Source organism: Durio zibethinus, chromosome 13 (genome assembly GCF_047325235.1).
Source record: "Durio zibethinus cultivar Kanyao isolate XHJ-2024 chromosome 13, ASM4732523v1, whole genome shotgun sequence".
Taxonomy (NCBI): Eukaryota; Viridiplantae; Streptophyta; class Magnoliopsida; order Malvales; family Malvaceae; genus Durio; species Durio zibethinus.
The window spans coordinates 1,638,510-1,656,254 of record NC_143174.1 but is presented as its reverse complement, the minus strand read 5'-3'; the positions used below and the strand labels follow the sequence as shown (position 1 = coordinate 1,656,254).

Here is a 17,745-nt window from a genome sequence, read left to right as displayed (position 1 = left end):
ACTACTTTTATATATTTTTTATATTATATAATATATTTAACAAATATATTAAAAATTCTGTTAATTAAAACAATTTGACTATTAATTTTAAACACAAAAAAAAGGAAAGAATAAATTAACTAAATTATTTTTTTAATTAATTATCAATTAAAACTTGCTTATTGCATTCACTATTTTCAACTGTCATATCTGAATTGAAACCACGGCCTGGTTTGGCTGGCTCGTGTTTGTGTCTTGTTTGCCAAGGAAACCTAAGAAACGAACCCAACGCATTTGCTGAACTCAATACAAATATAAAATCGACAACCAGATCAACAAAAACCGTTTTATATGACCATAAAATATCTCGCGCCCAAACACTCCCTATTTGTCATTATCCTTTCTCAACTCCCCAAAAAAAAAAAAAATCACTAAAGCTATTTACTAGATTGTATCTGAACTTAAGTCTCTGTTTGTTTTTTTTTTTAATCTTTTTTTATATAATAATATTTTGATTTTTCTTCCTTAAGTCATCAAAATTATGATATTGTCTAAGCTACGCCGTTCGTATTCCCGGTCTTCTCATTCAAGAGTAATGTTTTTTTTTTTTTTTACTAATTTAATTTTCTCAGTTCAATTTCTTACTTTTTTTTTTTGGCTTACTTATCTACTTTGTAAATAGAATTTGTTGTATCGTGGCGGAGGAGGTGGCTGCACTGGCGGAAGGTCGCCCGGCTTGCCGCGTTTGAGCGGGAACGTAAATCGACTAATCGGGGAATTAGGGTTTTTGAGGGGATATTTAGCTTCAATTGGAGCTGGAAAGGAGTTTACTTCAAAGACTTATTTGTCAGATTTAAGTTTCGTTCTTGCTAACCCTAAAATCCGTCGCTTTTTCTCAAGTGAAGCCCCAAAGAAGAAGAGTAAGCCAAATATCACCTTTTTATTTTCAATTTTCTAGGTAATAAATTGGTTAATACGTGTTAATTGATGTTGCCTTTATTAGGTTTTATTTGCAAAATTGAATTTTTTTTTTTAATAATCTGAGATTAGTTAAATGGAATAAAGTCTTTATTTTATTGTTTTAGATGAAATGGCTTGTTCTTAACTCTTAAGTGCCAAGAAAGTTTATGGTTTAGCATTTTGGGAATTTTTACATTGATTTTTCGTAGTAAAGTTTGATGAGTTAATGAAGGAACCGGCTTTAGCATTTTGGGTATTTGCATTGGTTTGAACTTGTTGTTACTGTTGGCTATTGTCTTTTAATGGTTATTTGTAGATTATGAGAACTTTCACCCTAAGGAAAAGAAGGAAACTCCAAACCAAAATGACCAAAAATCTGACTCCAAAGGTGAGTAAATATCCCCCTACCCCTTTATTTTCAGTTTATAATTATGTTTTTCAAGTTAGTTTTTCAATGTTGGACTGGAAAAAAAATCAGTTTGTGAAGATGTTGTGAAGATAACAGTTTTAAATTTCTTTCAAAGAGAAAAAATGTCACTGATGTTCTTTCCATGAGCAGCAGTTAGGATTGGGGAAAGTGAAGTGTAGTGCCATTTTCTGAAAAGCTCTAAGCGGTAGTAAAATTATTTTTCAAGACTTAGTTCTATGTGGTCTTTCCCTTTTACAATCATGTGATGCGAGAAGCTGTGAGATTGGATTTTGAAATGATCTATTCTAGGATGATTGTCTTAGCCTTGCAGATTTTTACCATGTCAAGGTTGCTATTAAAGTAGAACACTGGAGCTACCTGTTTTGCTATTTTACTGTATATGAGTATTATCTATGAATCTACTCTCAGATTGCCTGCAAGATAGCTTACAAAGAACTTTTACAGTTTTTTACTTTTTTTTTTTTTTTTTTAATTTCAGAGGATTCCAACACAGATGACCGATGGAATTTTCAGGAAACTTTCCTGAAGTTTTTTCAAAATTTGATCAGCCCTTTGTTATTTCTTGCACTGTTTCTTTCTCTCTCTCCTTGGATTGTTGAGCAGCAAGAAGTAAGCAATCCCCAAATTATTTCAACTTGTTGATTGTATGCATATTTAAGTTGCAGTTCTGATCTTTACAATGCTATAAGACTCTTCATATTTTGAGGTTAGAAAATAGATTGTAATAGAATATTGAGTCATATGTCAACTGTTATAAGCATATGGTAAAAAGCCTGCTTTTCATTTTTTATACATATATTTCCTATGTAACTTAGTTGCTGCGTTTAAGCATTTTCATCCTTTTGACAGGTGATTAAAGAATTCAGTTTATTGGAAAATATATTTAGAAGCACGTGCATCTGTGATATATTTGGTTTTGGATTATGGTAATGGGTATTTGGTGGATAAAAATTGTAGCTACTCAACAAATAGTTTAGTCAATGCTGGGTTTGGGAACATTTTCAAGTTTTATGGTTGAGCTTCATCTGCTCCTTGATCGGACTGAATTCATTCAACTTACATAATCTGCATCATGGTGACTGATTTTTTTAATTGCATTTTTAAAACAATAGAGAAGCTCTATGAGGAAACATAACTCCTTTTCTAACCTATTTGTGGTAAAGCTACTTGCTTGTGTAGAGACTTTACCACTAATTGAGTTGCTATAACATTTCATACTTGTCTTGGAGTTGTGTTCAGCTTTTATGCAAGTGGAGCTGAATTCTTGATTTGTTTGCACCCATTTTTTTGGATCAGTATTAGACTTCTCATTCTCACAAGACATGTCCTTTGGGTGATTGATGTCTTGAGAACCTTTTAAATGGAACATTCTGACTTAACCATGTCATGTAATATATCTGATCACTGGCCAGTTTGGAATTTCTGTTCATTCTTCCACATTAGTTTGGTATTTAAATATAAGTAAAGTTTGTCTGTTTTCTTAGCTTATAAGCAAAGTTCATCTATTTTCTAAGCTTTTTTTTTTTTTTTTCATTGTTATGGAACACTTTCTTACAGATTAGTTTCCAAGAGTTCAAAAACAAGCTTCTGGAACCAGGTTTTGTTGACCATATAGTTGTTTCTCGTAAGTCAGTTGCAAAAGTGTATGTGAGAAGCACACCACAAAATCAAACAAGCGATGATGTTATTCAAGGGCCTGCTAATGCTGCTTCTGTCAGAGGACATGGAGGCCAATACAAATACTTCTTCACTATTGGAAGTGTTGAGTCTTTTGAGGAGAAGTTGGAAGAAGCCCAAGAAGCATTGGGGATTGATCCGCATGATTATGTTCCTGTGACATATGTCTCTGATATGATGTGGTACCAAGAGTTGATGAGGTTTGCACCAACATTATTACTTATTGGAACCCTCGTATATATGGGGCGAAGAATGCAAGGTGGATTGGGTGTTGGCGGCAGCGGTGGTAAGGGTGCTCGTGGAATTTTCAACATAGGGAAAGCCCATGTAACCAAAGTGGATAAAAATTCCAAGAATAAGGTCTGTTTTATGTTTCTCATACTGGTGCTTAAAAAGAAAAACTCAAATCTGAAAATTTTCAGTTTTATTTATTTTTGATTACCTAAACTTATAGGCCTCCTTTTGCATTTTGTTGCTAGAATATAAAAAGGTACTCAGATGATATATTCCTCTCTGTTCTGTTTCTGGTCGGTCCAGGTCTATTTCAAAGATGTTGCTGGCTGTGATGAGGCAAAACAAGAGATCATGGAGTTTGTGCACTTTCTTAAGCATCCAAAGAAATATGAAGAACTAGGAGCTAAAATTCCAAAAGGTGCTCTTTTGGTGGGGCCTCCTGGTACAGGAAAGACCCTCCTAGCAAAAGCAACTGCTGGCGAGTCCGGTGTACCTTTTCTATCAATATCAGGTTCTGATTTTATGGAGATGTTTGTTGGTGTTGGACCATCCAGGGTGAGGAACTTGTTCCAAGAAGCAAGGCAGTGCGCTCCTAGTATAATTTTTATTGATGAAATTGATGCGATTGGTCGAGCAAGAGGCCGTGGAGGCTTCTCAGGTTCTAATGATGAGCGTGAAAGTACGCTTAATCAATTGCTAGTAGAAATGGATGGCTTTGGAACCACTTCTGGTGTAGTTGTACTTGCTGGTACTAATAGACCTGATATTTTAGACAAAGCTCTATTGAGACCAGGGCGATTTGATCGTCAGATTTCAATAGATAAACCTGATATTAAAGGTCGTGAACAGATATTTCAGATCTACTTGAGAAAGATAAAGCTTGATAATGAGCCATCCTATTACTCTCAAAGACTTGCAGCTCTCACTCCTGGGTTTGCTGGAGCAGACATTGCAAATGTTTGTAATGAAGCTGCTCTAATTGCTGCAAGGAATGAAGGGACACAGGTCACAATGGAACATTTTGAGGCTGCTATAGACAGGATCATTGGTGGTCTGGAGAAGAAGAACAGGGTAATTGTTTCTTGTCAATGTGATTGTTGTAATAGTTGCTTTTCTGCTCTTATGTTCTATTGATGGAAGTAAGATATTTGAGAAGATTGAAACGACGTCTTCTTCATGTTCACTTTTGTTTGTTAATGGTGGGAAAATACAACCTGTGACTTCTTTCAGTTAAACATAGCCCTTTTTTTCCAGTCATTAATATGAAATGGTGATCTTTGCATTGCATGTTATGTTCAGAGAGGTGATAAATAACTTTACATCAGCATTTTATGGCTTCTTCTTTTTTTGCTCTTCACCCTAATAACCTGATTCTTCTGGGTTTCAAGCAGGTTATAAGTAAACTTGAACGGAAGACTGTTGCTTATCATGAATCAGGTCATGCTGTTGCAGGCTGGTTCTTGGAACATGCTGAACCCCTCTTGAAAGTGACAATTGTTCCTCGTGGTACAGCAGCGCTTGGTTTTGCCCAGTATGTTCCAAATGAAAATTTTCTCTTGACAAAGGAGCAGCTTTTTGATATGACGTGCATGACCCTTGGTGGTCGAGCAGCTGAACAGGTAAAACTGAAATTTCCTACTCCATGTGACCATGGGTGGGTGCAAATAAGCAACCAAAAATTCTTGGAAATGGTGACTTGAATGCCCCCTTAATGGTTTTTGTGTTCTTGTTATATAGTCACCCAATATTCTATCATTGAGGCACAAAATTGAATTTAAAAGTGAAAATTACATCCAGTTTTTCAATTATGATGTATATATATTGAGAACTTTTTCTTTCTTTTTTTTTTTTTTTTAATTCATGATTCAGGTTTTATTGGGAAAGATATCAACAGGAGCGCAAAATGACTTAGAAAAGGTGACTAAGATGACCTATGCCCAGGTGGCAGTTTATGGTTTTAGTGACAAGGTAGGTCTCCTCTCCTTCCCTCAAAGGGATGACGGATTTGAGATGTCCAAGCCCTATAGCAATAAGACGGCGGCTATCATAGATGTTGAAGTGCGAGAGTGGGTAGCCAAGGCATACGAAAAGACTGTGCAACTTATAGAGGAACATAAAGAACGGGTAGCTGAGATTGCTGAATTGTTGCTCGAAAAGGAAGTTCTTCACCAAGATGATTTGATTCGAGTTTTAGGCGAAAGACCATTTAAATCAAGCGAACTTACCAACTATGACAGATTTAAGCAAGGGTTTCAAGAGGAAGATAATAAGGCTGTGCAAACCCCTGAGGGTGGAACTGTGGAAGGTGATGATGGATCCGCACCCCTTGATCCTCAGGTTGTCCCTACTTGATCTCTGAGGTTGCCATGATTGTACATTGAGTTTAATAAATCTTTTATCGATTTCCCTTTGCACAATCCTTTTTCTGCAATTTCCACTAATGACAGTCTCTTTGTACATCATTGAAGGTGGCATTACTCTTATAATGGATAGCTTACGGAATTGAAAGATGGAAAAAAAAGTGTCATTCTTTATGTTTATGTTGTTTCTGTTCGTTAGTTGAAACACGTGATTAAGTATCTTTCAAAGCGAAAAGTAACTGCAAAGTAACATAAATTTACTCAGTGAATTAGACTGTGAAAATGCCAACAGGTTTTGCTCGCAAAATTCAGTAAAAATTACTCTTAACGTTAAAATTCTTAGCAAGTTTCTTTGTCCGAAAAATTTGTGACATAATTATGCCAAAAACTTGAAAAGGAACTCCTATTTTCTGTCAAAGCATGGGGATCGTGAGCAGTGAAATGATTGTACCTAACGCTTAAGAAACTAAAGAATTTTGAAGGGTTATTTTAACTGTCGTCCTCAAGTTTGGCCCAGGAGGGTCAAAATAATGTTGCCTGTCAGTGGTCATACCTTCCTTTTCATACTTTAGGATGCAATCACACAGAAGGATTCATGTGGCTTTCATGTCTCCTTCCTTAACAATGCTTCTTTTTATAACTATCATCTCCTTCAGTGTCTTGTATTTTTGTCTTACACCTTGATCCTTTTCACTTCTTTTTCTCCATGCCAATTGTTTAGGGATTATTTGAGTTTTGTGCTGAGCTTTGACCTAAGGGCAGTCCTATAAATACATAAGAAAGAAATGGCTAGAGGCAAACACAGAAAATGTTTTTTGCGTTTGTATTTCGATGCACAAGTTAGTAAAAGTCAGGTCAGAAAGAAAGTAAGAAAATAGAAAAGAAAGAAATGTATGAATTAGATGAACCTGACTTCATAGTGCCTGAGTCTCCGTATTTATAAGGGGACAATTAAAATAGAGTCGAGCTGAGGTGATATTGGAGATGTTAGACCGACTTGACATGTCAAGTTAGCACAAATAACCAATATACCTCTAATTGTCTGTTGGAGATTAAAAGAGGGGAAAAGATCACTATGCTCTTTTGACCATTATATGCTCCTAACACTCTGTTATCCTATCAAGCAATCTAAGTATCATATCACCAAATTTGTTATCGACGTCCTCGGTGTGGGGCAAATGGTTGCATATTTTGTCGAAAGTCGACATTGTAAGGGGAGGTCAGTTCTGAATGATGACTATCTTTGAGCTGTGGTCCGACCTTATGGTTATCCAATCTCGTGTTTGTGTTTTTGGATGAGTACATAGTCGATTTAAAGGTTGCCGAAGTGACAATTATCTCGGGTGATTTGATATTATGGCTAGTGTTTGCATGGCCGTGGTGAGTCTTGTGTTTTTTTTCGAGAATTTAGGCTTAAGCCTTTGTTTTGAACCCTGGGAGTGAATCGGGTTCGTGACTTGCCTCTAATAGTCGTCCAGTTTAGTTGGTCCGATCTAGGATTTCGACACATAGTGAAGATCGTGCCGTCCCTTTGGGCTAAAGCGTTTCTATATAAAGAGGCTAGTAGGGCTTCAGTTTTTCATCTTTTGCTTTCTTTGCACTCAGTCTAACTTAAAATTTTCGATCTCCACAACTTCTTGCCTTTTCAAGTTTTTTCTACTTTTGCTTTCGTACGTATTTCTAACCATGTCTTCTAGTATGAGTTTTGAAAGGCTGAGAGCTATAAAGTAGAGCCCAGGGGAGGTAAGCAAAAGTAGTAGGATGACGACCTGATCTCCCATGTTATTAAAGGTCATACCTATACGAAAGACGGCCTATTGGTTTAATCTGATATCCGAGAAAGGGCAGTGGCACAATGAAGAGAATGCTCGGGCAAGAAGCGAGCGAGTTTTAAACACTAAAGAGTTGTGAGCTCAAATCGACTTCAAACTTCAAAGTCCACTTGCTTTTTCCTTCTTTTGGGTCGATTTATCTCATTTGGTTGACCTTTCTTCCTTTTCAGTTATTCCCTTTTTGGAGTTCAATCTTTTCTACCTCATACCACTTCTACTTTTCCCCCTCAATAAGTTTTTTTTTTTGACATCTCGTCATTTCCTGAAGGGTATTCACCTTGTCCCTTTTTCTTCAAGATCGAGCTGCTTTCGTTCACTATTCTTTTTCAGGATCCATATCCCACTCCAAAATTAGATGCTTCTGACAAATAGGGTTTCGATGAGGAATAAGAGGAAATGAGTACCTCAGTAAAAAAAAATGATGGCGAGGGAAAAAGTCTTGTAGAGTAGGACAAACTCGTTGAAGTCTTTGTATATACTTCGTGTGACATCGACGTGATCTCTAAGGACGTGATGAGTGAGTTAAATGACAGAGCAAATTTTGAAAACTGTCTTAACATATACTCAGCACATCACATTCGAGCTCTGGGTACTACTTTCTTTTTTTTTTTTCAGAAAGGAGTATAGTATAATAATGCTACTTTTTAGACCAGGTTATTGATAAGTTAGAACCACATCGATTATATATATTGGGATTCGTTTGTGGTTTGTTTAAAGCTTTCACTTCATCCTTTATTTGTTTCAATTTTTAATTTTTATAATTTGACAATTACTTAGCTCACCCCTAATTCTGTTTGGTACATAATCTCTTTTATCATTTTTGTCAACATTTAAATATTCTTCATTCTCTCCCTTTATTTAAGGAGTTTTTTTCTCTTAAAAAATTCTAGTGATAGTAGGCGATTTTATATCATAGATTGGCTAAATAAAAAAATTCTCATTGATTGCTCGAGTTCAATAAAGAATTGAAAGTTGCTCTTCCTATGCCTTGAAAAATAAAAGGTCAATAAATATAGTGAGCCTGAGGTTAAAGCTTGAGAAATAAGGAATACACTTGGTTCTTTTGTAGATGCACCAGTAGCTTACTCTATTCTTAATTTGTCAGATCGAGATAAAATTTTAAATTTTACACATAGGGGGGAGCTTGTTATCACATTCATGGGCTAACCTCCTTAAAAAAAAATAAACAATATAAAGTATTAGGGTAGGTTTGAGATAACCTTGTTGGGTTTTGTTTTGAGTTGATATTTCATTTAATTGTTAGCTTAATTTTACATATATGGTTGAAGTTGGAGAAGACTTCAATGTTGCTTTATACTAAAATGCCTCGAGGCCCAAGAGAGGAAAAAAATCTAGCTTAGGGCCCCATCGAGTAAGAGAGACAAAGTGGTCAACATAGCCATATCTCACATTCTCTTAAGTTGAAAGTTAAAGGTCAGAGTAGGTGAGGACTTATCCTTCGGGTCAGTGCCAACGTCACCCCTAGCCAAAAGATCATGGGTGAATGTGTTACTATTCCTCTTAAAAACCTTAAGGCTAAGGTGTTAAGACCTAGTTCAGAGAGGGTAACTGTGGGGTTAAAGTTTGCTCCAACAGATGACCCCATCTCTAATCTCAATGTTGCTAGAAGGTTATGCAATGTCATAGTTCCTCCTTTTAGTGAGTTCTTCTTGACTTCAGCTTGGTTTTTTTCTACTATTTTTGTTTTTATTTTTTTAAGTCCAAGGTTTTTTCTTACAGTTTAAAAGAAATTCCCACCTTAGCCTATGAAAAATAGTAGTTAAGCCCTCAATTACACTTATCTTGTAATGGAACATATGTTAAAGGCTGAGAGAGATGTCATTACCCTTGTTGAAGAGCATAAAAAGAGATCAGAAGCACTGGATAGTGTCAAATCGAGCCTTATTACGTCCCACAAAAAGAAGGCAGAGCTAAGAAGAAAAGTAGACGACTTGGCAATGAAGCTAAAGGTCGTTTCAATGGATAAGGCCTCAGTCAAATTGATGAAAGAATAGGCCAAGCTGAAACTTAATAATACACAAGTTGAAATTGCAAGACTAAAGTTTGAGCTGGAGGTTTGAGATAAAAAAAAAAAAGCTATGGGTGAAGGCTATAGAAGAGTACAAGGCCTCCAATGAATGTCTCTAGGTGAAGGTATCTAAGAAGAATGTTTTTGGTGCTTTCTAACTAGCCAAGGAAGAAGTGCAATTTAAATTCTTCTCTCTCAACCTTGACTTTTTTAATATGATATCAACAATATCATATTAAGGTTTATTTTGAATTATTCTGAGAAGGATGAGAAAGAGGATGAGGAAGAAAAAGAGAAAGAAGATGAAGATCAGGCCCTAAAAGAAGAGTTGGAGGCTACCATAGAGACAAAAGAGGAAGAGGTGAAGGTTGTTGAAGCTGAGGTTGTTCCTCTCACTTTTGTTGACGAGAGCATTCCTCTAACTGCTGCTGATAAGGATATTTTTCGTCTTGTTGCTACTGATGAATAAATTTGATGTATTTTTGTTTTTGTTTTTGTAAACTTTTTATACATTTTTTTACTTTGAGGTAAAGTTTTTTGTGAAGACTTTCCATACTCTAACTAATGTACTTAGTTATGTTGGAATATAAATTTTTTTTTTTTTAGCTTTAACTCATTTTTACTATTGTTTATTTTTTTATTTGCATTAGTTCGAGAACTGTTTACCAATCCAAAGGTAAATAATTAGACTGCAAACTTGTGTAGTTATTTTAGGTTAGATTAATGTAACTATGAGTTTTAGGATGAATTTTTTCAAATGGCTTCAAATCACTTGTAGACAAGCTTACTGAAAATAATTCCATTTGTGAGTTCGGTTAGAACTAATCTAATGATAATAGATCTTTAATTACATTTTATATCCTCAGGATAAAATAACACAAGTGCGAGTTCAATTTGCTTCGATCTATTGTGACCAAGTTGACTCGTCTTTTGCATACTTTGGTGGTAACGTCATTCATAAAATAGCACAAGCGTAAGCTCTATTTATATCTAGTTATTGATAATAGACCTTTAGGTTGTCTGTATTCCATGTTCTTAGGACAACATCACTATTAGGGTTTTGCAATTTATAAGTTGCATCGTGGATGACCTTTTTAACAACATATGGTCTTTCCCACATTGAGGCCAACTTTCCACCTTAATCATCTACCCTTGAGGCTTTTACTTTTTTAAATATCAGATTACCATTTTTGATGTGTTTATGTTGGATTCTTTTGTTATAATAATTGGCTACCTTTTGCTAGTAAGTTACAATTTGAGTTAAGGCTATGTCTCTTTTTTTTCAAGAGGTCTAGGTCGGCTTTAAACATCTCTTCATTTTTATCTTTTGATACTAATTCAACTCTTAAACTCAGCAAGTTGATCTCAACTGGTATTATAGCCTCTGTTCTAAAAGTCAAGTGAAATGGAGTTTCACCTGTATGGACCTTTATGGTTGTCCTTAAGGCCAATAAAACTTTTGATAGCTCATCAACCTTTTTTTTTTGCTGCATCGAGCCTTTTTTTTTAAAGCTTTTAGTATTGTCTTATTTGCAGCTTCGATCTGCCCGTTGGACTAGGGGTGGGCAACTGATGTGAACCTAAGGTTGATGTAAAGATTTGAACACCATTTTTTAAACCTTGAATTATCAAATTGTTTGGCATTGTCTATTATTATGGATCGAGGTAGCCCGAATCTACGAACTATATTTTTCTATACAAATTTCTCAACTTACGTTTTTGTGATAATGGCTAGGGCTGTAACTTTTAACCATTTTACAAAATAATCTACTGCTACTAAGATAAATCTCTTCAACTTATGGCTAAGGTGAATTGTTTGATAACTTTCATCTCCTATTGCATGAAAGGCCAGGGCTGATGATAAGAGTGAGTTTGATTAAGAAAAAATGTTGCACATTGGTAAACTTTTAACATTTGTCATATTTTTTCACCAGTTTGGCCGCATCCCTTCTGATAGTGGTTTAATAGTAGCCTTATTTTAGTACTTTATAGGCCAAAAGCCAAGGTTCGAGGTACTTTTCACATATTCCTTCGTGAATTTCTCTTAGGACGTACTCTACTTTCTATTCATCAACACATCTTAAGTAAAGTAGATTGAAAGATCTCTTGTATAACTTTTCATCGATTATCATGTACCAAGGTACCTTTTACATTAGTGCTTTAGTTTGAACTCTTTCATCGGGTAACATTCTCGTAGTCAAGTATGTCTTGATTGGTGTCATCTAGTTTTTTTCTCTATAATTTACCTTACAAGCTTTTTTTTGGTGTTTTTATGCACTAGTTTCTCTACTAAAACTTGGTATAGGTTTTTCATTATTGCTCTAAAAGCCAACTTAGATAGGGAGTCTGCTATTGAATTTTTTGACCTCGATATCTTTTTCACTTTGACTTTGTTAAAGTAAGCTATCAAGGCTAGTGCTATGTGGAGGTACTTTCTAATTTTAATCTTCTCAACCTTCGAACTTCCCATTTACCTGATTGACCACCAGTTGGAGTCACTATAAGCGGTAATGTGTTGAACATTTAGTTCGGTTGCCAACTTTAGACCTGTCATATTCCACTTCATTGTTGAATGCCACAAACTTGAATCTCAAAGTATATAGGTACTATAGCCTTTTTGGATTGATCAGAATGAGGCTGGCTCCTCCCCTTAGCTTGTAACAGATTCATTAAAAAATAATTTCCAATCATCATTATCTGAGGTTTTTTTTTTCTCTTACTATCCCTCTGGTTGTGCTAAGATGTGCTTTAGTATAAAACTAATAAACACTTATGATTTTAATGTCAATTTGGATAAAAATATAGATCAAATTGGTTAGGCTCTATTGCCCATTTGATTAGCCTTCTCGACATTTAAGCTTATGTAAAACTTGCCTCAGTAGCTGATTTATCAAGACATGGATCGTGTGGGCCTGAAAGTATGGCTTGAGTTTTTTGGCTGAGGTGACCATGGTATATGCCAGTTTTTCAATATTGTTATAGTTAACTTTGGGCCCTATCAATACTTTGCTTAAAAAATATATCAGCCATTATTTTTTCTCTTCTTTTTGAACTAAGATTGAGTTGATAACCTGATTCGTGTTGGCTTAATATAAGTACAGTGTTTCGTCAATCCCTAATTTTAACAAGATATGTGGAGAGAATAAGAACTCTTTAAGTTCATAAAAAGCTTTTTGGCATGGAGGAGTCCATATGAAATTAGAGACATTTATGAGAGTTTTGAAGAACAATAGACATCGTTCTATTGATCTAGACATAAATCGATTGAGTGCGATTATTTTGCCTATTAGCCTCTGCATCTCTTTCACTGATGTCGATGCTTTCATTTCTAGGATTGCTTGAACCTTCTCAAAGTTCACCTCTATCCCTCTTCGGTTGATCATATAGCCAAAAATCTTGATCGATGTAATCCCAAAAGCATATTTGCATGGGTTAAATCTTATATTGTACTTTTTCAAAGTGTTAAATGTTTCTTTGAGGTCCTTTAGATGCTCGGTCAAACTCTTAATCTTAACTATTATGTCATCTATATACATTTCCATATTACAGCTGATTTAATTTTTGAATATTTTATTGACCAACCTCTAATAGGTTACCATTGCATTTTTCAATTCGAAAGGCAGAACCTTGTAGCAGTAAAGGCCTTTCTAGGTAATAAAAGTTATTTTATCCTCATCTTCTTTTAACATATTGATTTGATTATAGCTGAAGTAAACATCCATGAAGCTGAGAAAGTTATGCTCAGCACTATCAACCACTAGTGGTCTATGCTAGGGAGAGGGAAGCTATCATTTGGACAAGCCTTATTCAGGTTCGTAAAGTCCACACATATTTTCCATTTTTCATTGTGCTTTTTGACTATAACCACATTGGCAATCCATTAGGGGTAGTAAACCTTCTTGATAAAATCAGGTCGTAATAATTTGTCGACCTCTCCCTCAATAACTTGTTGTCTTTTTGAGGTAAAAGTTTTTTTCTTTTGTCAAACTAGTTTGACCTCGAAATTAGTATGCAATCTATAAACCATTACTTCGGTATCAATCCCAGATATATCGAATGGTATCTAGGCAAATCAATTGGCATTATCTTTAATAGGTTGAATCAATTGGTCTTTATGCTGAAGCTTGGCTCTGATCTACATATATTTTTGAAAAGTATTGTTCCAAAATGAAATTGTTAAAAGGTCATCAACCGGTTCAAGTCAGTTTTCATCCGAGTCTGATCTTTGATCAATTATCTCTTTTTGTTCTATTAGGTCGAGATCATTTACTATGAAAATAGGTCCTAACGTGATGATCAATATATTAAATAACTTGTTGAGCATATTAGTAAAAGTGAAGTGTATTTTTCATTTAATGTTGTGTTTTGACTGGCGTGTTAGCTCAGTCTAAGTAACATTAATTTTTTTACGCTAGCTTAAGAGCTCGATCACTTCTATTGTTGTCTTAAAAAATTCAAAAAATAGAACAAAGTTAAACTTCTGCAAAGCTTAAGCGCTCAGAGCTACTTAAGAGCTTGCTTTTGTGAGATCAACCTTATGTTTTGTGCTCTCGTTATTAGTTTTTTACTCCTTGTCAGCTTTCTATGTCGATTCCTCTTTGTCTTCCACCTTAGTATTGATTGAGCTGTCTGTCTGCTTTCTAGTCTTACCTTTCATTATTGTAACATAACATTGTCGTGTTATAGACTAGTTTTTTTTAACTTTTCCAACTCTTATAGGTGTTAAAAATTTCACTTTTAAGTGGAGAGCTGAGCCTATGAGCCATTGAGCCATATGACAGACGGTTAGGTCGGCTTAATATCATGTTATAGGTAGAAAAGATATCTATCACCATGAACTCCATGATCAAGGTGATCATTTTTAACTTCATTCTCAGAGAGATTGAGAGTTTGATGGTTCCTCTTACTGGCACCTATTCATTTCCAAAACCAACTAGTGTTATGGTGATCAGTTTCAACTGATTTTCGTTGATCTCTATTTTTTAAAAATAGTCATAGTATATAACATCAGTCGAATTCTCATTGTCAAATAGGATTCTTTGACCACCTAGTTGTATACCATGGCTGTGATCACTATGGCATCATCATGTGAGAGCTGAATCCCCTTCAAATCTTTTGAGCTGAATAAGATCGACTCGTATCTCTAGTTTTTTTTTTCTTAGCCATGGTGTCTATCACCATTATGGAGCTCGGATTGAACTTTCTTTTTGTTGAAGTGGAGCTACCTCTTGTGATCATGTTAATTACCCTGGCAATTAGCCTAATATTGTCAATTTGACCTTTTCCTAATTCAGCTTTTCCCCTTGCACATCCATTCTTCCCTAATCTAATATTTCTTCTCTGCCCCTGGTGGGTGCTCTGTAGTCATTATTGTAGTATTTTCTAAATCGATCCTATCTTTTCTGTCTGACAAATTTTTTTAGTTGACCTCACTTAATCAGAGCTTCAATCTTATTTTTCAAGTCGACACAGTCTTTTGTATTATAGTCGATGTCCCATTAGAAAGTGCATCTTTTGGTCGAATCCCGCCTTATATTTTATCTTAATGGCTTAAGCCATCTGATGTCAGAATTTTTTTCGATTTGTATCAGAATCTTCTCATGAGAGGTATTCAGTGCAATGTTGTTTCTATCTTTGCTAGGGCTTCTAACCTTTTGTTGTTTTCCTTTTGGAGGAAGATTGTAGAATTCTTTGCTTTTTTAAGATTGTAGATTGGGGATGAGCCTTTCTTACCTCAGTTTGTTTTCATTGTAACTTTAGTGTTGATATATTTTTCTGCTATTTGTAAGATGTTGGTCAAAGTTTTGGGTGGTTCCAACAACAATGTCAACTTCAAGTGGTACTCTTTATCATTGAGGCCATTGGTTAATGCAGTAACAACGACCGTCTATTTTAGGTCTTTGACCTATAAGACTTCTGCTTTAAAACGCGTAACATAACTTTTTAAAGTTTTATTTTGCCCTTGATGAATTGACATTAGGCTTAGGGTTTTTTTTTTAGCTTTTCGGCTACTCACGAATCGAAAAAAGAATGAGTGGTTGAGCTCTTTGAAAGTGGTGATTGACCTCGGCTCCAGACTACTATACCAAGATCGAGCTGTGCCTTTCAAAGTGGTGGCCAGACCTTTGTACATTAGAGCATTGTCTGCCTTCTGTATCATCATGTTAGTTTTATAAAGTTTTAAATGATCAAAGAGGTTAGACGTACCATAATGTCTTCAAAGTCGACATTTTGAACCTTTTGGGAGGCATGACTTTGTTGATCTCTTCAATAAAGGGTGAGGTCTCCAAAAATCTGAGCTCGTCCTTAAATGCTGCTAGGTTCATTTTTAACTCTTTTTCCATGGCCCATATTCGAGCTTACAAATCTTTGTTCGGTTGGGGTTCATAGTCTGTTTGTTTGGACTTTTGGGTTGTGGCATGTGTAGAATTGTAGCTGAGGTGGTGAGGGGTTGGATTGGTATGCTCTTCTTTTCTAAAGGCCAAAAAGGCTTCTGCCTCTTTGTAGCTAGGCTACTAGACAATAACTTCTTAGCCCGGTGTGACTAAGTCTAGAACTTTATAGACTTATGGTGGGATTATAGCTTGGAGCATGTGTTTGAGGGCTTGTATTTGCTCGATCAAGAATTGAATTGCTCAATGGTTGGCTTAGCTTGTGGTTAAGTTGGGCGAAGAGAATGTCAACTTTGGTGAGTTTTTGTTCTAGTTGGAACGGCTATCTCTCTTTCCTTTGGGGTTTTTTTTTTTTTTTTTTGGTGTCATTGTTTTGTGTTCGGCTATTATGGAAATGCTGGGACCTTACCTAGCGCTTCAAATATTTGTGTCGAGCTTCGATCTAAAAACAATTCTGCAAATACAAAAAAGAGGAATGGTTAGAGACAAAGGTAGGGTGTTCTCAATGTTTGTACTCTGATGTGCAAGTCGATAAAAATCAAGTCAGAAAGAAGGTAAAAAAGTAAGAAAAAAAAAATATAAATTAGATGAATATGTCTTTATAGTACCTGAGTCTTTTTATTTATAAGCAAGATAAGAAAAACAAAAAGAAGACAATTAAGATAAAACCGAGCTAAGATGATATTGAAGATGTCAGACCTACTTAATATATCAAATTGATTTAAATGATTAAGATACCTTTAATTATCTATTAGAAACTGCATGGGAAAAAATTACTATTCTATTTTAACCATTATATGTCCTTGTCCAGTGATTATGCATCGGAGAGCATACACAACATCCGGGAAGCACTGCCAGAGCTGTGGGAATCAGATACCAAGAAATCAGAAGTTGTCAGGTATTCTGGAAAGGTTGCAATTCTGACATCAGTGATGGCCTAGCTGATGATGATCACTCAATTCCAGCTGCTCCCCCTCAACAACAAAATGTTAAAACCGAAATTTCACAATTCCACTATCCCTCCAACATTTGTGCTTGTAAATTTGTATCCATAACCCCCCCTTTTCCTCCTCAATGTCGAATTTCTCTCTTTTCACTTTAACCATCATCAATAAAAAAGCATCTCTATTTCTTGATTCAATGTCTGCAATTTGGACATCTAACTTTTCTTAATTCAATGTCTGTAATCTGGACTACACCGATCATCTGCCCCTCTCTATCCCGTCTTTGAAAGAGTAATTGAAAATTTTAAACATACGACACCCTTCATTTTATAAAAAGCAATTTATTTTTTATTTTTTGGCCTGAATCAAATGACCAAATATCATTCATATCTCTCAAACTCACTTATTAATAATAATAGTAATAATTTAAATTCAAATTCAAATTTTAATTCAATTATTTTTATAATTTTTTAAATGACGTCCAACATGAATTATATAAATTATAATTCTATATAAAAATTTAAAATAAGGGTTTTTTTAAAGAATGTTGCTAAATGCATCTCACATTTTCTTTTCGTACTCTCATTTTTTTATTTTTTATAAATAAAATTATTTAATTATTCTTTCAATTTCACACAAATTTTTAAAAAAAAACTTCAAAAAATTTCAAAAATAAATTTCTGAAAAATCATATAATTTTCTGAAAATAAATTTTTGAAAAATTATAAATCTTTTTTAAAATTTATTTTTGAAAAATCAAATAATCGAAAATGTTTATAATTTTTTGAAAATTTATGTTTGAAAAATTATATGAATTTTTGAAAATTTATTTTAAAAATTACGGAAAAGATAATTAAATAATTTTATTTATAAAAATTTTTTAAAAAAATTAAAATATAAAAAATAAA

General features: G+C 34.7%; 1 protein-coding gene across 1 annotated transcript; it reads left to right on the top strand.

Moving 5' to 3' along the window:
* The first annotated feature begins 182 nt into the window (after positions 1-182).
* Positions 183-5,820, top strand: LOC111303651 (ATP-dependent zinc metalloprotease FTSH 3, mitochondrial-like). The gene is made up of 8 exons (XM_022900066.2): positions 183-571; positions 662-899; positions 1,256-1,327; positions 1,848-1,978; positions 2,927-3,406; positions 3,584-4,351; positions 4,672-4,899; positions 5,150-5,820. The coding sequence occupies exons 1-8, from the start codon at positions 521-523 to the stop codon at positions 5,630-5,632; spliced, it is 2,451 nt and encodes an 816-aa protein (XP_022755801.2). The 5' UTR covers positions 183-520; the 3' UTR covers positions 5,633-5,820.
* The last annotated feature ends 11,925 nt before the right edge of the window (positions 5,821-17,745 follow it).

Bases quoted from the DNA above. Each gene is read 5' to 3' on its own strand.
- LOC111303651 (XM_022900066.2), top strand. From the start codon at position 521: ATGATATTGTCTAAGCTACGCCGTTCGTATTCCCGGTCTTCTCATTCA. The intron at 900-1,255 runs GTAAGCCAAATA...GGTTATTTGTAG, and splicing joins TGAAGCCCCAAAGAAGAAGA to ATTATGAGAACTTTCACCCT. The intron at 4,352-4,671 runs GTAATTGTTTCT...GGTTTCAAGCAG, and splicing joins GTCTGGAGAAGAAGAACAGG to GTTATAAGTAAACTTGAACG.